This window comes from Chlorocebus sabaeus, chromosome 16 (genome assembly GCF_047675955.1).
Source record: "Chlorocebus sabaeus isolate Y175 chromosome 16, mChlSab1.0.hap1, whole genome shotgun sequence".
Lineage (NCBI taxonomy): Eukaryota > Metazoa > Chordata > Mammalia > Primates > Cercopithecidae > Chlorocebus > Chlorocebus sabaeus.
The window spans coordinates 79,536,853-79,559,378 of record NC_132919.1 but is presented as its reverse complement, the minus strand read 5'-3'; the positions used below and the strand labels follow the sequence as shown (position 1 = coordinate 79,559,378).

At 59.5% G+C, this 22,526-nt stretch overlaps 1 protein-coding gene across 5 annotated transcripts in view; it reads right to left on the bottom strand.

The window, feature by feature from the left end:
- Window positions 1–22,526, bottom strand: part of ASPSCR1 (ASPSCR1 tether for SLC2A4, UBX domain containing) — a 45,161-nt gene that overhangs the window by 10,387 nt on the left and 12,248 nt on the right. For 3 of the 5 annotated variants that reach the window (XM_037993446.2, XM_037993447.2, XM_037993450.2), the window contains 3 exons: window positions 16,293–16,350; window positions 14,739–14,812; window positions 13,380–13,797 (listed from right to left, as the gene is read on the bottom strand). In XM_037993446.2, coding sequence (XP_037849374.2) covers window positions 13,380–13,797; window positions 14,739–14,812; window positions 16,293–16,350 — 550 coding nt within the window. The remainder of the gene's footprint in view (window positions 1–13,379; window positions 13,798–14,738; window positions 14,813–16,292; window positions 16,351–22,526) is intronic. The other 2 variants (XM_037993448.2, XM_073005499.1) reach the window with 1 other exon arrangement.

Here is a 22,526-nt window from a genome sequence, read left to right as displayed (position 1 = left end):
CAAAGACAGAGGGAGATGCCAGGGGACCCTGTGTGTGGAGAAACTTCAAACACCCATCAGCTTAGCCCCGAGCCTTCCCCCGGAGAGAGGCTCTCCATCCACAGAGAAGAGGCGCCAGGGAGCGGGAGCCGCAGTGGCGGGGCGTGGGGTCTCAGGGCTGTCCTGGCCATACCCGGCCCTGCTGACTGGCGAGCTCTGCCCGGCAGCCTGGCCCGCATCTTCGGCATCAGCGCTGCTCCCCGCGCCAGGTGGATTCACTGAGATGTCTTTGGACGGAGGACAGAGGTTGGTGGATGAGACATCGTCAGGGAAAAAAGCGACAGCGACAGCCCTGCAGGGGAGTCAAGCCCTGGTTCCTGCGGGGGCTCCATCAGCCGGAGCCCAGCCTCCTTGCTGGCGCCCAGAGAAAAGAAAGGGGCTGCCTCTGCAGGCCAAAAATGACGTCAACCCGGCGTGAGGCGTCCTGGAGCCTCCAACACAGGGAGGAAGAGCAGGAGGCGAGGAGAGAGACAAGCACCCTCCTTTCTCTTTCCCCTCAATTTCTTATTTTGAAATATTTCATTCCACAGAAAGATTGCCAGACACAAAGTGAACACCCCTCACGCAGATATGATCGTCCGGCTGCATTTTCCTTCCTTCCGCTCTGCGGCAAACGCGCACGCACACACGTGCACACGCAGACATGTACATACACACACCTGCATGCACCCAAGCACACGTGCACACACAGACGTGTACATACACACACCTGCATGCACCCAAGCACACGTGCACACACAGACGTGTACATACACACACCTGCATGCACCCAAGCACACGTGCACACGCAGACGTGTACATACACACACCTGCATGCACCCAAGCACACGTGCACACGCAGACGTGTACATACACACACCTGCATGCACCCAAGCACACGTGCACACGCAGACGTGTACATACACACACCTGCATGCACCCAAGCACACGTGCACACGCAGACATGTACATACACACACCTGCATGCACCCAAGCACACGTGCACACGCAGACATGTACATACACACACCTGCATGCACCCAAGCACACGTGCACACGCAGACATGTACATACACACACCTGCATGCACCCAAGCACACGTGCACACGCAGACATGTACATACACACACCTGCATGCACCCAAGCACACGTGCACACGCAGACATGTACATACACACACCTGCATGCACCCAAGCACACGTGCACACGCAGACATGTACATACACACACCTGCATGCACCCAAGCACACGTGCACACGCAGACATGTACATACACACACCTGCATGCACCCAAGCACACGTGCACACGCAGACATGTACATACACACACCTGCATGCACCCAAGCACACGTGCACACGCAGACATGTACATACACACACCTGCATGCACCCAAGCACACGTGCACACGCAGACATGTACATACACACACCTGCATGCACCCAAGCACACGTGCACACGCAGACATGTACATACACACACCTGCATGCACCCAAGCACACGTGCACACGCAGACATGTACATACACACACCTGCATGCACCCAAGCACACGTGCACACGCAGACATGTACATACACACACCTGCATGCACCCAAGCACACGTGCACACACAAGGACACGCACACACACGCAGACATGTGTGCACACACACCCACAGACGTGCACACGTAAGGACACGCACACACACACACACACAGACATGTGTGAGCACCCACACCCAAGCACACACGTGCACACACAAAGACACGCAGACACATACACCCAAGCACACATGCACACGCAAGAACACACACACCCAAGCACACACATGCACACAAAAGAAAACCACAGACTGCCCCCCAGGAACACAGCAGCATCTGCTGAGAAGAGGACCCTGGTCCCAGCTGCCAGCGTCACACCCCAATGCCCACCACATGGGGGAGGTGGCACTCACACATCCATGCTGGAAATGTCCCTGCTGTCCCCAAGTACCCGGGCAGTTTTCCCACACGCACCATCATGCTGGAGCTGGAGCTGTGCCTCAGTCACTCCCCACGTCCCAGCAGGGGCTGTGTCAGCACGACACCTCCATCCACCATGGTCTGGCCCCCAATTCCCTGTGCTGAGTGAGGTTCAGGTTGAAGGTTTCAGGGAGGAGACAACTGGATGTCGTACCACTGTCCCTACGAACGTCCTCACCTGGAAAGCTCCGGAGGGGAGGGCGGGCCAGCGGGGAATGAGGCCCAAACCTCAGCAGAGTGCGGGGGGCCCCAACCTGGGTCTCAGCCTTGGTGGGGTCCCCCAGGTGTGTGACCAGCAGATGACCCTGGGGGCCTTGCCAAGCCTCAGGAAGCCGCTGGGGTCGGTCTCAGCCAATAGGGTGGCCGAGAGCCAGGACAGAGCCTTCCAGAAGCCTGCGTGGGGCTTCCTGTCTCAGATGAGGCCTCTCACAAGACCTGCCGACCCACAGGGCACAAGGCGCGGCAGCGGGACGAACTGAACCACTGGGCAGCAAGAGCCGGGGGACCACTGCCCTGCAGGCCTCCAAGCCCAAACCCCAGGGTCCAGCTGATACCCACTTCATGCGGCCTCATGTTTCCGCCATCCCGGCGCCCCCACCCCACCTCTGAGCAGAGGCCGTGTTCTGCTCTGCCCAGCTGGCCAGGCCTGCCCCTGAAGAACCAGCAATATTTCCGGAGCACTCGGCACCCTCAGGCCTCCTGCCTGCCAAAGCCCTTGCCAGTTCGCACGCTGCCTGCTCTGGCAGAGGCGAGAGCCCCGCGGCTGCTGGGGCATCCAAATGGCCGCTGACCCTCACCCAGCCGCAGACGGCCTCCCCTGAGCCGATGCAAAGAGGCCCAGACCCCCGGCCCCAGGCGGCAGGTCGCAGGTCCGTGGGAGCAGCTGGGCTCTTCCAGACAGGTTCAGGAGACGGAACCTGGAACCTTCTCTGCGCTGCTGACATGCAGAGACGCCAGTGCCTCCACCAGGAGCTTGGCATGCTGAGCCCGGCCTGGTTTCCGCCTCGGCATCCGGGCCCAGCTCCCGAAGGCCCCACACCCCCTTCTTCCCGGCGCTGCCCCTCTTGCTAGGCAGAGCCAGAGAGGTCTCAGAGGACGGGGACGATGCCAGAGACACGGCAGGGTCCAGCAGCCAGCGCCAGTGCTCTCACAGGGGCTGTGTGTGCTGAGCTCCTCGGAAGCTCAAAATACGCTACAAGGTTGGGGTGATTATGGCCACATGACACACAAGGAGGAGGCACGGAGCGTGGAGGGTCCAGCCGGCACCATGAGGGGAAGGGGTGCTGGCCTCTCAGGCTCCGAGGGTGGCCGGGCAGCTGTGAAAGACCCAACTCCTCCTGCAGGTGAAGCCCCTGCAAGCTTCTGCCCCTTTGGCCCCTTCCTGTCTCCTGCAAACCCAGGTCACCAGCGGACCCCCAGGTCACAGCCTCCAGGAGGGCTGCACAGACTGGGCCACAACGATGCTAACCATTTATCCAGATGCCCTGAAACTGGAAGGGGGCCGGAGAAAGGCCAGAAAGGACAGGCAGGACTGAGGACAGGGACGCTGTCGGGGATGCCGGGGGCAGCCCTCTGGGCGCACAGCCCGACGACAGACAGTGCTGGGGCAGCCCTGGGCCACTGAGCTGGGAAACCAAGGGGAGGGAGGCTGGGGGCTGTGGGGCAAGGGCGCCAGGGGCACGCACACGGGCTGGGACACTAACCAGAGGTCTCCTTTTCTTGACAGTAATTTTCCAGGATGTGATGACACACAGAGGAAAAATGTGAACCCATTCAGAGGTGGCCCCAACCTCAGAGTTTCCAGCGTCTCTGAGGGTTTGTGTTTTTCCCTCCCGGCCTCCCTCCCTCTCCGGTCTCGGCCTGGCCTGCCCCACCAGGGCTCCGGTGAGAGGAGTGTGGAGTTTCCCCTGGAGGCTCTGAGCTTAAATGAATCACTACGCCAGACACGGGCCAAACCTCCCGAGTTACTCAGCGCCCCGGCCACCCTCCGAGGCAGGCGGCGGAGCACGTGGACGCCATCAAAGGCCCGGGACGTGCACAGCAGGAGAGGCCGTGCCAGGGCGAGAGGCAAGCCTGGGCACGGACGCAGGCTCCCTGGAGACACCGCTGCGACCGACGTGGACAGGCGCTCACACAGGACGCCAGTGGGACTGCCTCTGACGACACCACAAACTCCATGCCCAAATTTTACATCCAAAGCATGGGGAACACCCTCAGCACACATCCCGCCTGCACCAAGCAGAGGCCTCGGGCCTCGAATCCCACCCAGAGGAGACAGCGCCTCACCCAGGCTCAGCACAACATCTGCACTGATGCCCACGGTCTGAGCCTGCCAGCAAGAAGCCACACGGCTGGGGAGAGGCCAACAAGGAAGGCCCAAAGCAGGGATGTTTCAGTTTTGAGACAATGTCTTGCCCAGGCTGGAGTGCAGTGGTGCAATCTCAGCTCACTGCAGCCTCGATCTCTCAGGTCAGGCAATCCTCCCGTCTCAGCCTCCCAAGTAGCTGGGGCTACAGGCACACACCACCACGCCCTGCTAAGTTTTAAATTTTCTTTGTAGAGATGGGGTTTCATTATGTTGTCCAGGCTGGTCTCAAACCCCTAGGCTCAAGTGATCCTCCCAGCTCGGCCTCCCAAAGTGCTGGGATTACAGGTGGGAGCCGCTGTACCCGGCCAAGAAAAGTTCTATTAGGCCTCATGTTAGGGTGCGGTGGCTCAAACCTGTAATCCCAGCACTTTGGGAGGCCAAGGCGGGCAGATCACTTAAGGTCAGGAGTTCAAGAGCAGCCTGGTCAACATGACGAAAACTCCATCTCTACTAAAAATACAAAAATTAGCCAGGTGTGGTGGTAGGCACCTGTAATCCCAGCTATTCAGGAGGCTGAGACACAAGACTCCCTTGAATCCGGGAGGTGGAGGTTATAGTGAGCAGAGATCACACCACCACACTCCAGCCTGGGCGACACAGACAGACTGTGCCCCCCAAAAAAAAAAAGTTCTTTTAAAAAGATGAAAACAGGCTGGGCGTGGTGGCTCACACCTGTAATCCTAGCAATTTGGGAGGCCGAAGCAGGCGGATCATCTGAGGTCAGGAGTTTGAGATCAGCCTGACAAACATGGTAAAACCCCAACTCCACTAAAAATACAAAAATTAGCCGGGCATGGTGGTACACACCTCTTATCCCAGCTACTCGGGAGGCTGAGGTAGCAGAATCACTTGAACCCAGAAGTGGAGATTGCAGTGAGCGGAGATCATGCCATTGCACTCCAGCCTGGGAGACAGAGTGTGACTCTGTCTCAAAAATGAAAAATAAAAATAAGGCCGGGTGCGATGGCTCACGCCTGTAATCCCAGCACTTTGGGAGGCTGAGGCGGGCGGATGACGAGGTCAGGAGATTGAGACCATCCTGGTTAACATGATGAAACCCCGTCCCTACTAAAAATACAAAAAGATTAGCCAGGCGCGGTGGTGGGCGCCGGTAATCCCAGTTACTCGGGAGGCTGAGGCAGGAGAATGGCGGGAACCCAGGAGGCGGAGCTTGCAGTGAGCTGAGATTGCGCCACTGCACTCCAGCCTGGGCGACAGAGCGAGACTCCATCTCAAAAAAAAAAAAAGGCTGGGCATGGAGGCTCACGCCTGTAATCTCAGCACTTTGGGAGGCTGATGCAGGTGGGTCACCAGAGGTCAGGAGATTGAGACCAGCCTGACCAACATGGCAAAACCCCTTCTCTACAAAAAACACAAAAATTACAGGGGGCGGGCACCTGTAATCAATCCCAGCTACTTGGGAGGCTGAGGCAGGAGAATTACTTGAACTGGGAGGCAAAGGTGGCAGTGAGCTGAGATCGTGCCATTGTACTCCAGCCTGGGTGACAGCACGAGACTCTATCTCAAAAAAATAAATAAAATAAAATAAATATGAAAAGATGAAAATATAAAGCATGAAGTGCTCATGAGAAAAAAATCATTTTTTAATTTTAAAAAGAAAAATGTTTTAAAAGATGAAAATAGAGGCCAGGTGCAGTGGCTCACACCTGCAGTCCCAGCTACTCGGGAGGCTGAGATGGAAGGTCAAGACTGCTGTGAGCCGTAATTGCGCCCCTGCACTCCTGCCTGGGCAACAAAGCAAGACCCTGTCTCAAAAAAAAAAAGAAAAGAAAAACAAGAACAGGATTCCGGGAGGCTGGGCTGACCATGAGCTCGGCCGGAGCTGGGCACGTTACGGTGTGGCAGGCGTGTGTCACCGTGGATAAAGTGTACCAACACCCATGGAGAGGCAGGAGAAGCGGTTTGGCGAGGGGGCTCATCCACGGGGTGGAGTCTGGAGGCTGCTCCTGGAGGAGCCAGGGAAGGGCTGACAGGGCCCCTGACCTGAGTTCCTGGAACAATCCCAACCAGGGGATCTTGGGTCCAGCAGGGAGGGGAGTCCAGGCCAGGAGGGGCCAGTGGGGTCTGTGCCTTGCAGCAGCCAACTCACCCAGCACAGAGCCCCCACACTCCCGGTTCTCCCCACAGCCCCAGTGGCGAGCACCCGCCCCCACTCCCCCGGTTCCTCACTGAAACACAAGCGCCTGTCAGTCACCAGGCTTCTAAACAGCCGGGACCCAGCCAGCCACCTGCAGCGTTGCTGACCCATCTGCCAGCCACGCTTCACGGCCATTCCAATCAAGGCCACAGGCTGCGCCTCTAGGGACAGCCTGGGCCCTGCCTCAGAGCCCATGGTGGTCCTTAGACACCCATGAGGCATAGCAGGGACCCGGGCCACCCTGGCCACTGACTGGGCTGGGCTGGCCGCAGGGGCAGCACGGGCAGGAGCCCCTGGCCCCTCTGAGGATGCCTACTGCCCAGGGACAACAGCACCTGCCCTGCCAGGCACACGGGGGTCCCAGGCAGGGTGTGTTCACCACACCCAGTGCACGACCCGCTCCAGACCCAGCCTCCTCCCTGCTGGTTTACCCCCAAAACCCTGGGACAGGCTCCTCTCTGCCCCACGAGTCCCACACCAGCCGTTGGCCACAGAGGGCCGGGGGTGAGCAGGGGTGCTGAGGAAACCTCAGGCCCCGGCTCCAGGAGCAAGGTTCACCCCCGAGGCAGGAGGGGCAGGCAGGGCAGCAGCCACCAGTCCATGCGGGCAGACCCAGCCTTTGATCAGGAGCGGCCCTTGTGCCAGCTGCTGGGAGGCCGAGTCGTGGGGGGTGTCTGCTGGGACTGGCGTCCCGGCCCAGCAAAGGGCTGCAGGGCGGCCTCCCGGCCGGTGGAGTCACTTCAAAGACAGGGCCAGGGGGCGCCGGGCAGCCCCAGCCTCTCCCAGCGCCCGGTTCTGATCGCCAGTAAAACTACCTTCTAATAATTAATGCCTGACATCAAAGGCAGGAACCGCCCGGGTCTGTGAACCACCCCGGGCCTCGGCCGAGGACCTGCCTGTATTTTATCCTGTCTCTTTCTTCTGACTCTTTATTTAAATCCAAAAACCACACACAGGCAAAACATTAATGGGAAACTTGGAAGCTCTTTCTGCTTACTAAAGTGTACCTTTGAAGTTCCCCAAAAAAGTTCTGTTTTGTTCCCTTCTCCCCTCCCCCCCAGCACTGAAAGGACCCAGCAGCGGCATGTGGCCTCGGGCCCTCTGCGTGTGCGGCTGGCAGCGACGGGAGGCGCGGGGCAGGCAGGACGCCCTCTGTCAATCAGCTGCCTCAGTCCCAGATCAAAGGCCCTCAGCACGCTGCGCAGGCCAGGCACACGCTCCCTCCCCTGGACCTCGCCTGCCAGCCGGGACCCCACCCCAACAGCACCTCCAGACGGGCGAGCACGGGCGGGCACTGCTCTGGGCTGCGAGCCCCGTGCTCCACACCCCACGCTCCGCAGACAAGACCCGCCCTGGGCACGAAGGGAAGAAGGGGCTGAGGCCCACACCTCTAGAAGGAGGGAACGTGACAGCCAGTGTCCCTCACACCGAGGGGTCCCCACAAGAGCAGGCCTAGAGGGGGTCACCCCTGCTCACCCAGAGCACACGAGTCTGTCTCCAGCCTGACTCTGGGTCGAGGGGCACAAGCGCTTCAAGGGGACTCAGGTGTCACAGTGCGGAGTTCGGCAGAGTTCTCACAGGGAGGACGGCGTGCCAACACCATCATAGTCCCAGAATGGACCCAACGCCCTCACTCCCCACTCCCTTGTCCACTCAACAGGGACAGTCCCAGGACAGCCAGGGGGACAGAAAGCAAAGGGACTGGACCCTGACGCCGGAAGCCCCTACATCTAACATGGTGCAGACGCCCGGCCTCTGCCCTCCCAGGTGTGTGGCCAGGAGGCAAGTGGGAGGCCTGAGGCCGCTTCACTCAGAAATGGCCAGAGGAGGACGAAGCAAACTCCTGACCTCACCTGAGGTCCGGGACACGGAGCACAAGTGCCCAGGGCATAGCCGAGGCCCGGGCTACGTGCACAGAGCCCTCCTGGCCACTTGTTTTTTTTTTTTTTTGAGACAGAGTTTCACTCTGTCACCCAGGCTGGAATGCAGTAGTGTGATCTCAGCTCACTGCAACCTCTGCCTCCCGGGTTCAAGTGATTCTCCTGCCTCAGACTACCAAGTAGCTGGGATTACAGGCGCCCACCACCACACCCAGCTAATTTTTGTATTTTTAGTGGAGACAGGGTTTTGCCATGTTGTCCAGGCTGGTCTCAAACTCTTGACCTCAGGTGATCTGCCCACCTTGGTCTCCCAAAGTGCTGTGAGCCACTGCGCCCGGCCCAGACACAAATATTTTAAATGTCCACAGGAGATGGAGGCATGGGGGCCTTCCAGGCCCGCTAGGTCAGCAGGAGCTCAGGAAGCTCTGACCCAGCCTCTGTGCTATGGCTGGCAGCTGGCAGCCTGGCCCTCAGGGGACACAAGGGCTGCGAAACAGCCTCCTCCCACCCCTCACCGAGAGCTGCACGACAGTCCCCCAGTCTGCCTCTTTTGGCACAAAATCCATAAATGCCACAAACACCCTAGTTCTGCAGGTGAGGAAGCTAAGGAAGTCAGGTTCCAGCAGCCCAGGTGCAGGGCTCTGACGCAGGGTCAGGACAGGGACAAAGGAAAAGTCAGCCACAGGGCCAGGGACCCCACAGACATGAGGTCCCCACGGTGTGGGGGAGGCATGAGACAGAGGGTCAGGCCACAACCCCACACAGGCAAGCTCGGAGGTCAGCACCTGGCCGCCTGCCTGCACACACTCCCCGCCAAGGGCCCAGTGCCCCAGTGGTGGGTGGAGTCTGCAGTGAGCAGTGACCATAACCTTCGGAGAATTTCCAGAACCCAGAAAAGAGGGGCCACTGCCCAGTTCCCTTGTGAGCCAGGTGAAATTTGATTTCCAAACTGGATGAAGACAGAGCAAGGAAAAAAGTCTGTCTCATTTACGAACACACAGGCACAAGCCAATAAAATAAAGCGCACGGCCATCTCCATCGACGCTGAAAACACTGGAACGGTTCAACACCCACTTAAGATTGTTTTAAATGTCAGAAAGTTAGGAATAGTGACTTTCTCAGCTTGATAAAGCCTTTTTATAGCACACATCATCCTTGGCAGAGAAACTACTAGTAATTCCTGTTACAATCAAGACAAGGAAGGATGGCCACTAAGATCGCCACTATCCAAAAGCACCAGAGGCCCAGTCGCTGCAACACAGGAAGAAAAACGATGAGAGGACAAAGGGAAAGAGGTCTGCAGAGACCCCAACGGAAACCAAGACACCACTAGAACTAACAAGGAGTCAGTCAGTCAAAAATGTAACAGGAAGCATGATACTATCCATAATATTATAAAAAAGTAACTTTCAGGCCGGTGAGGTGGCTCACAATTGTAATCCCAGCATTTTGAGTGGCTGAGATAAGAGGATTGCTTGAGCCCAGGAATTTGAGACCAGCCTGGGCAACAGAGGGAGACCTTGTCTTTATGAAAAATAAAAATAAATTAGGCTGGGCGCGATGGCTCATGCCCATAATCCCAGCGCTTTGGGAGGCCGAGGCGGGTGGATCACCTGAGGCCAGGAGTTTGAGACTAGCCCGGCCGACATGGTGAAACCCCATCTCTTTTAAAAACACAAAAATTAGCCAGCGTGATGGTGAGTGCCTGTAATCCCAGCTACCTGGGAGGCTGAGGCAGGAGAATCACTGGAACCCAGGAGGCGGAGATTGCAGTGAGCTGAGATCACACCACCGCACTGCAGCCTGGGTGACAGAGCAAGACTCCTCATTTCATAAATAAATATATATATATATATATATATATATATGCCAGGTGTGGTGGCTCACACCTGTGGTCCCAGCTGCTCGGGAGGCTGAGGTGGGGGGGATCACTTGAACCCAGGAGGCTGAGGTTGCAATGAACTGAGATCCCACCCACTCCAGCCTGGGTGACAGAGCGAGATTCTGTCTCAAAAAAATAATAATAAAAAATAAATAAATTAGCCCGGCATGGTGGTGTACATCTGTGGTCCCAGCTACTTGGGAGGCTGAGGGGAGAGGATGGCTTGAGACCAGGAGGTCAAGGCTACAGTGAACCAAGACCACACCACTGTACTCCAGCCTGGGCCACAGAGCAAGACCACCATCTCAAAAAATTTAAGAAAATTTGTGCCACTGAATGGCACGCTCTCGAACCAGCCCCCTTGTAGGCGTTTTGGAAAAAGAACACCCACGTGTGTGGCCGTGTCTGTCACTGGTGGCTCCTCCTCCCTCCAGTTCCATCACTCCCACGCCTGTCCTCCCGCAAACTGTTCTTGGACCTCGCATCCAGCTCTGTAAGTGCGGGGCGGCCACTCTCCCAGCCTGCGTGGGGCCTCGAGGGCATCAGGGTTGGCTCTGGGCCCTTCTCAGGACACTCTAAGGTTTGGGGATCACCTGGTGGCTTTGTGGACGTGTTGGGGGAGTGCAGTTGGGGTCCCTAACCTTCCCCACACACCAAGGGAGCAGAAGACATGCTTAGCATCCATGCTGCCAGCCTGAGTGCTAACCGGGAGCAATGCGTGGCCACAGGGACTGGCCTTACCCTGTCCTGAGCAGGAGCAGGCAATCAGGGGCTGGGTTTTGGGAGGAAGACCCAGCACCTCCGGGAACAAGCCCAAGGCGGAGAGGAGCCTGGGATGTTCCAAGAGCCCAAGGGACTTCCTGGGGAATCCGCAGTGATGCCTTCACTCCCATGGGGTGGACGGGTTTCGTGGTATTTCTGAAGGAGCCATCGCCCAGTGGAGGCCCAGGAAGGCGGAGCCCACACGAACCTCCCGGTGAGGACGCCCACCAAGCCGCACCTCCAAGGAAGCCCACGGGGACACTGGGAAGGCACCTGGACGGCTCGGGGCTCCAGGGGGAAAATTCCACGTCAGCTTCCAGGCAGGAGTTGATGGATGGGTGACCCATGCCACGTGCTCCCCCTCTGAGCTCTGACGTGGCTGCAGTGGGCCAGAGAGGGGCCCTGCAAGCCCAGCTTGACCCAAAGCACCAGAGACGGCGCTGGAGGCTGACGGCCAGTGGGCAGCACAGGGAAGGGGGAGGCGGACACTGGTGACGGGCAGAACCCTGAGGCACACAAGGCTCCGCACGATCAGCGTGATCCAAACGTGGGGCCAGCCGGGCGCGGTGGCTCAAGCCTGTGATCACAGCACTGTGGGGGGCCGAGGCAGGCAGATCACCGAGGTCAGGAGTTCGAGACCAGACTGGCTGACATGGTGAAACCCCATCACTACTAAAAATACAAAAATTAGCCATGCATGGTGACAGGTGCCTGTAATCCCAGCTACTCGGGAGGCTGAGGCAAGAGAATCACTTGAACTCAGGAGGGGGAGGTTGCAATGAGCCAAGATCGCACCACTGCACTCCAGCCTGGGTGACAGAGCAAGACTCTGTTTCGAAAAAACGAAAAAAAGGCAAGGCGTGGTGGCTCATACCTGTAATCCCAACACTTTAGGAGGCTGAGGTGGGTGGATCACCTAAGGTCAGGAGTTTGAGACCAGCCTGGTCAACATGGTGAAACCATGTCTCTAGTAAAAATACAAAAATTAGCCAAGCATGGTGGTGCACACCTGTAGTCCCAGCTACTCGGGAGGCTGAGGAAGGAGAATCACTTGGATCCGGGAGGTAGAGGTTGCAATGAGCTGAAAGTGTGCCACTACACTCCAGCCTGGGCAACAAGAGCGAAACTCCATCTCAAAAAAAAAAAAAGTGGGTGCCTCAGTAATGGGGGTTTAAAACCAGAAAAAAGGGCTGGAGGCGGTGGCTCACGCCTGTAATCTCAGCAGTTTGGGAGGCCAAGGTGGGCAGATCGTGAGGTCAAGAGATTGAGACCATCCTGGCCAACACGGTGAAACCCTGTCTGTACTAAAAACACAAAAAAATTAGCTGGGCATGGTGGTGTGCACCTGTAGTCCCAGCTACTCAGGAGGCTGAGGCAGGAGAATCACTTGAACTTGGAAGGTGGAAGTTGGGTTGCTGTGAGCCGAGATTGCGCCATTGCACCCCCACCTGGTGACAGAGTTAGACTCTGTCTCAAAAAAAAAAAAAAAAAAAAATCACCTCCCTGAGAAGCTCAGAACAAGCCCAGACCCTGCTCAGGTAGGAGGAGGAGCTTGATTCCAAACCAGGCTGAAGACTGGCTGATGCGTCCACCAACGGCCCCACAACTCACCCTTTCCCCGGCCATAACCCGGAGGTTACCACCCCTTTTCTGGAGATTTCTGAATCCCCCACCCCTGAACGTGCACGTAGTTAAGAGTGGATGTAAATGTGACCGCGGCCATGCCCTGAGCTGCTGCCCTCCACGCACCACCCCAGGGCAGCCCTGCTCTGTGCCCTATCACGGAGCCAACACGGAGCCGACATGGTTCCCGCCTCGTCATGGAGCCAACACGGCCTCATCCTGGAGCGGACATGGCCTCATCCCGGAACAGACACGGCCTCATCCCGGAACAGATATGGTCTCATCCAGGAACGGACAAGGCCTCATCCCGGAGCCCACACAAGCCTCATCCCAGAGCGGCACGGCCTCATCCGGGAGTGGACATGGCCTCATCCCAGAGCGGACACGGCCTCATCCGGGAGCAGACATGGCCTCATCCAGGAGCGGACACGGCCTCGTCCTGGAGCAGACACGGCCTCATGCAGGACCAGACACAGCCACCGTCTCAGTAAAGCTACTTTCTCTACCACCTGCCTGCCCCTGAATCCCTTCCTGGGCAAAGCCAGAACCCTCCTGGCCGGAGCCCCACTGTCAGGTTCCTCTGCCCTGCATCACTGCCACGTCACCAGGCTGACCAGCTAAAGCCACGCAGGGCTGCCATGTCAGGAGAAAGGACGCCCCCAAGTCCCAAGGCCCAGGGCCCCTTTTACCGGCTCCGGCTCCTGCTCCTGCTCCTGCTCCTGCTCCTGCCGGGGATCCTGGCCCGACTTGGACTTCTTTGGCTTGGAGGGGCCTCCGGGGCTGGAGAGGGTCTTTGGCAACGTGACTGAAGATGATGTCAGAGGCCTCGTGGGCCCAGGAGGACCCCCCAGTCTCTGTCCCCCGCCTGAGAAAGGAACAAAGGGGGCAGGTGCGGGCGCCCTCGTGCTCTGCTTCTCCTGAGTGTCCTTGAAGCAGGGCCCTGAGGTGTCCGCGTCCTCCCAACGGCTCAAGTCGCCGCGGCTGAGCTCTCCAGACTCCAAGGGAAGCGAAGTGCTGGCAGCTGCCTGGCCAGCCGACACCGACGACACTGACGAGCCCAGGCTTCCTGGGGTCTTGTCCACAGGGTCGCAGCACTTCATGACAAACCTGAGTGGGGCCAGAGGACAAGGGAAGCACCTTGTGGCAGCCCTGCCTGCCGCCTGGCCTGGCTCACCCTCTCCCGTCCCTGGCTCACCCTCTCCCGCTCCCAGCTCACCCTCTCCCACCCCAAGCACCCTCCCAAGATCCACCTCCCCTCTGGGGGACACAGAGATGAGGCCAGCGCAGCCCGGCCCCCACACCCACAAAGGCCGCCAGGTGCCCTCCACGACGAGGGCCTGGGTACACCTTCCCCCCACTTGCCACGTGTCCTTTCTCCTTTCCTTTGAGATCACTTTTTTTTTTTTTTTTTTTTTTTTGAGACGGAGTCTCGCTCTGCCGCCCAGGCTGGAGTGCAGTGGCTGGATTTCAGCTCACTGTAAGCTCCGCCTCCCCGGTTCACGCCATTCTCCTGCCTCAGCCTCCCGAGTAGCTGGGACTACAGGCGCCCGCCACCTCGCCTGGCTAGTTTTTTGTATTTTTAGTAGAGATGGGGTGTCTCCGTGTTAGCCAGGATGGTCTCGATCTCCTGACCTCGTGATCCGCCCGTCTCGGCCTCCCAAAGTGCTGGGATTACAGGCTTGAGCCACCGCGCCCAGCCTTTTTTTTTTTTCAGACGGAGTCTCGCTCTGTCGCCCAGGCTGGAGTGCAGTGGCCGGATCTCAGCTCACTGCAAGTTCTGCCTCCCGGGTTTACGCCATTCTCCTGCCTCAGCCTCCCGAGTAGCTGGGACTACAGGCACCCGCCACCTCGCCCGGCTAGTTTTTTGTGTTTTTTAGTAGAGACGGGCTTTCTCCGTGTTAACCAGGATGGTCTTGATCTCCTGACCTCGTGATCCTCCCATTTCAGCCTCCCAAAGTGCTGGGATTATAGGCGTGAGCCACTGCGCCCGGCCGAGACCACTTTTTGTAGCTAAATAGACTCCTCAGCCCCAGGGGCACCGCCTTTACCTGATGGTGGCGCTGCCCCCGGTCAGGCCCAGCGACTGCAGCGTCGTGCCCCGCAGGGCGGCTTCACCCATCACCTGTGGGAGAAGCAGCCAGGACAGGTGGGCCTCGCACTGGGACCCCAGAGCCCAGGGAAACCCTCCAGGCTCTGGCTCCAGGCACCACATCACCTCTGGGCACTGGCATCACCAGGACCACAGGCCACATACCCTCTCCGGCCTCCATCCTACCCACTCCCACATCTGCCCCTGCCGGTCCACACCCTCCGCAAGGCCCAGCTTGAGTCTGGTCTGCAGCCGGGGCAGGACCTGCTGCTCATGCCTGAGCGAGTCTCCCCCAGCCTGGTCTCCACAGCTGGGACCCAAACTCACTGAGGCCTGGACTGGCAGAGCTGGGCTGCAAGGAGGCGGCCCTGGAGCCAGGACCCCCTGCCTGGAGCCAGAGAGGCAGGAACGTGCTGTCACCCACGGGGGCGGGGAGGAGGCCTGGGCAAGACATGCACATCTGTGACTGAGCCGGCCGGGCCTCTGGGCCAGGGTCACCCCAGCTCCATGATGCTTGCCAGCCCTCCGCGGGCCCAGTCCCTGCTGGGAGCCCTCCCCCATCTGGTGGGTGGAGGTCAGGCCAGCAGCACCCACTCTTCAAAAGCCTCTGAGCTGAGTGGGCCCCAAAATCACAACACACGGCTTCACAGGCTCTGGTGTCTGGCCAGGGCGAGACCCACCCCACAGCCGCCTCCCCCATGGGTCACAGCGGCCCGGCTGCCTCGGGACACTGCCCCACCCTCCTCCGACTCTCCTGCTCTCAGGGCATTCCTGGGGCTCGGCTCGGGGTGGGCAGGGCTCGGGCCTGGCTGGCCACGTCCCACATGCTAGCTCTGACCTGTGAGGAAGGGGTGGAGAAGCTGCCTCCAGCAAGGGCAGAGTCAAGGGCCCAGCACAAAAGCCAAAGGGTGTAAGGGTCCCCGGGGACCCCAGCCTCAGGCCAGTGCTGGGCCTGGGTCCTGAGCCCCGTGGCTGTCCCCTCGAGGGAGGACATAGACCTGAGCCCCCCTCACAGCCCTGGCCGGGGAGCTTCCAACTAGGGATAAATGGGGGGAGTGTCCCGTCCACACCAGGGCCCCCAGGGCTCCGCCGGGACAGTGCCCCCCACCGCAGCAAAGGGCACTCAGCCAGGGTGGAAACAAAAGGCCCCTGTGAGGCCAGGGACGAGCGCTAGGAGGGTCCCGCCACGGCGGGCTTTGCTTGCGCCACGCCACACTCGGTTTTGAAAATGATCAAAACACCGAGCTAAGCAAATATTTATTAAATGAAACCACTTTTGTAACTCTTGGGCTTTGAGAGAAGCTGAAAAAACAAACAGGGCGCCGAGGGAGGTTTCGGGGCAGCCCGGGCTCCGAGGGCCGGCCACTCCCTCTTTTTCCATGAAACACGTCGTGCTTTCAAGAGCCCGAGTCTCCCGCCACTGCCCCGAGACGGCTGCGGGAGAGTGGATTTTCCAGCTGGGAAGTGGGCTGAGAGTGAGTGAGGACTGGGTGGGCAAGAGTGGGCCGCCTACCTCGTCCCTCGTGTACACGCAGACTGGGGTGGCCCCGCTGGCGTGCTGCAGGCACTCCCTGGGAGGAGAGGAAGGAAACCATCAGGTACCCCAGGGCACCTCAGCCAGTGCCACGGAGGCCCCGGGGCAGGAGACTCAGAAGGCAAAGGTGTGGGGCCCTCACCCACCCCCTACCCAGAACAGCGTCCCAGGCCCAGGCCACAGCCCTCAGCCCAGGCCCCCCTGTGCCCCCCAACTACTGGGAGGAGACACCTGACAGCTGGAGGCACTCGCAAGGAGCATGGCCTGTGGTGCGTGGCCTGGGGGCTCCCCCCACCTCCAGTCTTGGGGCTGATGGCAGGACATGAAGCCGCCGATACGGCCCAGGGACCACACAGGAGGGACAAGCAGCGCTGGCTCTGGAATGCGGCTCATGGCCACCTTCACTCAGAAGCCTGAGCGTGAGGGTCCCAAGGTCTGGGCTTTCATCTAAAGCCGCCCACTAAGAGGAGGTGCCCCTGTCTCCACTGCCTGCTGTCCTCCCTCAGTGCCGACGCCTGATGTCGCCAAAGCATGGGGGGAGGGGTGCTGCACTCCGCTCACGCCCGCTTGCCTGTGGCCGGGGAGGCCATACTTGTAAGTCCATGTCGGACTCTGCCACCAGTGTCTTTCTGAGCCTTGCCCCCCAGGAGACACAGCTGGACCCGTGCATAAGTGGGCGTGCATATGCAGCAGGCTCCCACACAGGCCTGATGTGCACAGCAGCCTGGGAGATAGGTGTATGCCGCCACGTACAGCCCCAGAGCATGTGAACTGCTGGCGGCACCTGCTGCATAACGGGGGCTCACCTGTGTTTCCAACTCCCCACCGTGAATTCCTCCCCACTGAGAAAAACAAAAGCCTGTCTCAGGCCTTCCTTGGAGATGCCCCTCATCAGTCCCTCTCCAGGGAGGGGGCAGGTGGCCAGAGCCTAGGCAAAGGGGATGCCAGGGTTGGCCTCAGGTCATGCAGGTGCCCTGCCGGACCCTATGGCCAGTGTGGCTTGCAGGGGCTCAGGTGGGACAGGAAGACACCTGTCTTCAGGTCAAGTGGTGACCAGAACACAGGGCATAAAGATAAGGTAAGAGCTGGGCTGGAAATTGCTTACGGCAACACTCTGGGATGGAAGGGTCAGAGAACAGGGTGCCTGCAGTGTCCAGGTCGAGACACCCATGCACGTACATGCACAGAGCGGGCTCCTGGGACAGGAGCTCTCAGCCTCCGCCTGAACCCACCTGCGTGCTTACAGGGCCGCAGGGGCCCATCGTGGGCCCACCGTGCACTCGCCGTGCTCCCGACCCTGGGATCTGCTGACCTACTCGAAAGGGCAGGACTCAGCCGGGCGCGGTGGCTCCCGCCTGTAATCCCAGCACTTTGCAGGGCTGAGAAGGGCGGATCACGAGGTCAGGAGATCGAGACCATCCTGGCTAACATGGTGAAACCCTGTCTCTACTAAAAATACAAACAATTAGCCATGTGTGGTGGCGGGCACCTGTAGTCCCAGCTACTTGGGCGGCTGAGGCAGGAGAATGGTGTGAACCCGGGAGGCGGAGCTTACAGTGAGCCAAGATGGCACTACTGTGCTCCAGCCTGGGCCACAGAGCAAGACTCCGTCTCAAAAAAAAAAAAAAGGTCAGGACTCGCCTCCGTGAAATGGGAACAGACCAAGCAGAAAAGCCCGAGGTGCCACACCCAGGACAGGCCCAGCCCCGCCACCTGGGGACTCGGCCATGTGTGTGGGTTTGACATGTTTTCTTTTGTTTTGTGGCCTCTATTTTTCATGTCCTCACTCCTAGGGGAGGGGCATCCCTTCCCCACCCCAGCCCCAACTCTGACAGCCTGGTTCGGCTGCAGAGGCCCCACAGGGCCGTGAACTTAGCCCCATGCTCTCCCTGGACCCACTGCCTACAATGGAGCCCCTTCCCCGATGGCCTCTGGCCTGTGGAGCGTGTGCGCACCACACACATGGCAGGTGTCCTCTGCACACAGGCTGGGACACACTCACTGAGCTCCCATCCCACAGAAAAGCCAACAAAGGGCCTCGGATTTGCCTTCCCTCCAAATGGCTGGAGACTCGGCCCAGAGGCCCCAAGACCCAGGGCTCAGGAAAACACAAGGCCCCAAAATGCACAGAGCAGAGCCTGGACAGAGGCGGGGCGAGGCCTCAAGGAAGCACAGCCCCCAGAGCCAGGAAGGGGAACGGGGAGGGCTGAGGGTCCCGGCTCCCCAGCAGGATAGGGATGGCCAGGGGCCGGAGACGGCCACGAGGCCACTTATCTATGGCTGGGAAGCACTGGGCCGTGTGGTGGCCAGAGTCCCAACTCACAGTCCTTCCCCGGCACCGACCGCCAGCTTGGGGACCTCAAATCACAAACAGGGACAGAGCACGGCAGCGTGACATCAAACGCCAGCCGGGCTTTGATGTGCAGCTCCTCCAGAGGGATCAGATTCCCTCGTGCGGGATCTGAGGGAGCGGCTTGTGAACAAGTTGTGTGGCGGCCAGCCGAGGGGAGGGGCGGCCGGCAATCGGTTCCAGACCTTCTGCGCCGGCCCAGCGCGCAGGACGACATGGCCCGGGGGAAATTCCAGCGCCCGAGGAGACAGAGCCCCCTGTGCATGGCGAACCCACTCCCCGCCTGCCCCCACGCAGACCTCTGCAAGGCCCAATGTCTGCAGGGGCAAGACCCAGAGCCTCCCGGGGACCCCAGGCCAGGCCAAGCCACCAGACACCACGCTCTGAAGCCAGAAACGCAAGACAGGGTGCTGTTGGGCGCATCCGCGGGTGCCTGCTCGCAGCGGGGTACTGGCACACTCTCACGCACTCTGCAGCCAGCAGAGCTCCCCACTTGGCCAGGGCCAGAAGCCAGCAGGAGGGCCAGGAGGGCAGACACGCCCCTGCTGCTGGCTTCGCGGGCATATTCTTTATGCACCACAAACCCCGCCCCGGTGGGGCCCCGCTCCAGCAAGGCGCGGCTGTGTGCTGGGGACAAGGCAGTGAGTCTGGAGCCCTCCGTGTTCATGTCCTGTCTGGGTCTGACAAAGCCAGGTGCAAACACAGGTGCTGACGAGAGCCTAGGCAGCAGCACGCGCCCTGCCGGGAACAGAAGCCCGCAGAGCTGTGGCTGCAGGCCAGGAGCCACTCAGTTCGGGGAGGCCCGCAGAGGGCACCACCCACCACACGACAGCCCAGCCGAGAAGTGGGCTGGACAGAGCCTGGGAGAGCCTCAGGGGAAGGAGGCAGCCTCCGGCCGTCCCAACCCAGCCAGGTCCGGACAGGGATGGACAAGGATGAACAGGGATGAACAGGGATGAACAGGGACGGACAGGGATGGACAGGGATGGGCCCCAGAGCTCTGAGCTGGCCTGGCAGCATGCATAGACCCACCCTGAGTGTGGCCACAGGCCGGCGCTCCACCTGGCAGAGCCCTGTTCTCACCAGCAGCCCCTCCCTACAGCCCAGCACACCCACAGGGCCGCAGAAATCACCCGGCTTTCCTGGAGCCACAGCTTTACCTACAGGAGGAGGAACGGGCTGAGATGCACTCAGCCAGACCCCAAGCACTGAGTCAAGGCTGGGAGCAGAGGGCTGGGCACCTGGGAAGAGATCCAGCCGGGGGCCGGGCACACTGGGGAGCCGCTCCCACCTGGAGTGCCCACGCCAGCACAGCCCGGGGGCACCTCTGAGAGAGGGCAAATCCCCTCCACGGCCGAGCTCATGAATCTGACATTTACAGAAAGCCACGCTGCTCCCTCACGGTCTTCAGATGGAAAGCGGCTCAGCTGCTGTGTGAGCTCCCTCGGCTTACCCTTGGTCACCCCCAACAGTCCCCGCTTCTCTTCCTGCCCAGCAGCTCAGCATGGTCCATCCACACCCCTGCCTTTCACCACTGCTCCATGGCAACCAGGTCCCTACAGGACTTAGGATTCGAGCTACGGGACTCGCTCGCCTGCCCCCGTGGACTGCCCAGACGTGCCACAGCACCCCCCGAGTCGCAGTATGACCTCCCGGGGCTCGTGCCTGCTGGCTCTAAACCCACGGAGAGAAACTCCTCATAGGAAATCCTTTAGCATTAACAACCTGTACCCCAGCAAAGACGCTGGCCAGAAAGGTGCTCCCTTTCCTTCTCCGGGTGCCTCCAGGAGGGCCCGTAGGCAATGAAATCCTCGTTTCCATCTCATGCGTCTCCTATCACGGAAGGCACACTCCCCATCATAAAGATCCCAAACTCAGACACAGGCCCACCAGGCAGGTGGAAACAGCGTCCCCCAGAGCTCAGCGTGGCTGTTCACACCCCTCTGTTGGGCAGAACCTTCAGACTACAGGGAAAATGGGAAAGCTTGAAGCCAGCAGCGTGCAGCCTCCGTCTCCTGCCTCCCTGCGGCAGAGCCTGAGAGGCAGAGTGGAGGAGCGGCCAGTCCACGAGGACCCAGCCCAGACTGAGATGCTCCAAGTGCACAGTACACGCAGGTCTCAAGGACTTTGCACAACAAAAGCAGGAGACAGCTTGCTTTTCTACTGACTACGTGTCCAGGAAGTCGTATTTTGGGTATACTGAGTTAATTACATATATTACTAAACCTAATGACACCTGTTTTTATTTCTTCTTTAATGCGGGTAACAAGAAAAAGTGAGTCACTGGCCAGGTGCGGTGGCTCACGCCTGTAATCCCAGCACTTTGGGAGGCTGGGGTGGGGTAGATCACCTGAGGTCTAGAGTTCCAGACAAGCCTGGCCAACATGGTGAAACTCCGTCTCTAAAAAAATACGAAGACTAGCCCAGCATGATGGCGCGCACCAGTAATCCCAGCTACTCGGGTGGCTGAGGCAGGAGAATTGCTTGAACCCGGGAGGCGGAGACTACAGTGAGCCAAGATGGCACCACTGCACTCCAGCCTGGGTGAAAGAAAAGAAAACGTGAGTCACCTCCGTGGCTGACACGTGTGGCTCACTGGCACCCCCAAGGCCCCTGCTGCTCGAGTCGCTGGTCAGGCCAGGGCTGCGTGCTATGGTGACACCCTTGCAGTGGAGCTGCGACCTTTCAAACGTGGCGGTCTCCATCCAAGGAAGTCACCCAGGGGTCCCCAAATGCACAAAGCAGGCTCTGTCCCAGGGCAACTCCTGGGCAGGCTACAGGCCTACAGCCCCCAGCCTTGGAACACCCCTTCCAAGCACAGCGCTTACACTGTCCCTGGACTCAGACCTCCTCCGAAACACACGAAGGGAGAAACAACAGCTTCCCACCTGTCCCACTCTGCGAACACCTGGAGTTCCCAAGGCCTCCCCAAGCCTCCTGGGCCAGTGCAGGAACACTAGGCACAAGAGAGTCTTCCTCCCTCATGCAGACCTGCTGGGGACCAGCTTCCAGCACAGAGCCCACAGGGCACTCCACCCTCACCGTGGGGCTGGCAACGCCAGTGCCACCCACCACGAAACCTCGTCCACATCCTGCTCCATGGTTAGCAAACTCCAGCTTCTGGGATGAAGCTTGCGTCTGAGCTTTTAGAAATGTATTTATTTATTATTTATTTATTTTTGAGACGGAGTCTCAGTCTGTCACCCAGGCTAGAATGCAGTGGTGTGATGTCGGCTCACTGCAACCTCCACCTCCTGGGTTCAAGTGCTTCTCCTGCCTTAACTTCCCGAGTAGCTGGGATTGCAGGCACCTGCCACCACACCTGGCTAATTTTTGTACTTTTAGTAGAGACAGGGTTTCACCATGTTGGCCAGGCTGGTCTCAAACTCCTGACCTCAGGTGATCTGCCTGCCTCAGCCTCCCAAAGTGCTGGGATTACACGTGAGAGCCGCCATGCCCGTCCCAGAGATAAAATGTAAAGAAACCCTGTCTTAAATTCCACCTCTGGAATTTAGCCCACGGGAGGAGCTGGGGTGGGTGACCAGGTGCAAAGGCCTCCGGCTGTAGGCTCTGCTCCAGCCCTGCCCGGGATGCCCTGAGACACAGTCAGACACCCCGCAACACCCACATGATGGAACAGCATGGCTGTGAGGAGTGACAGGTGCGGGACCCTCCAGGAAGACGTCCACAGCAGATTCACCAGCAATAAGAGTCAGCCACATATCACTCTGCACCCCAGGCATGAGTGTTCACCAAATGAGATGTACGTGCAGACACACCCGGAGACAGACCCACACCGCCACGCAGACCAGGGCCGCAGGCTGAGGGCTCCGGGCTTCACTACCAATGGCCCCGCCACCTCC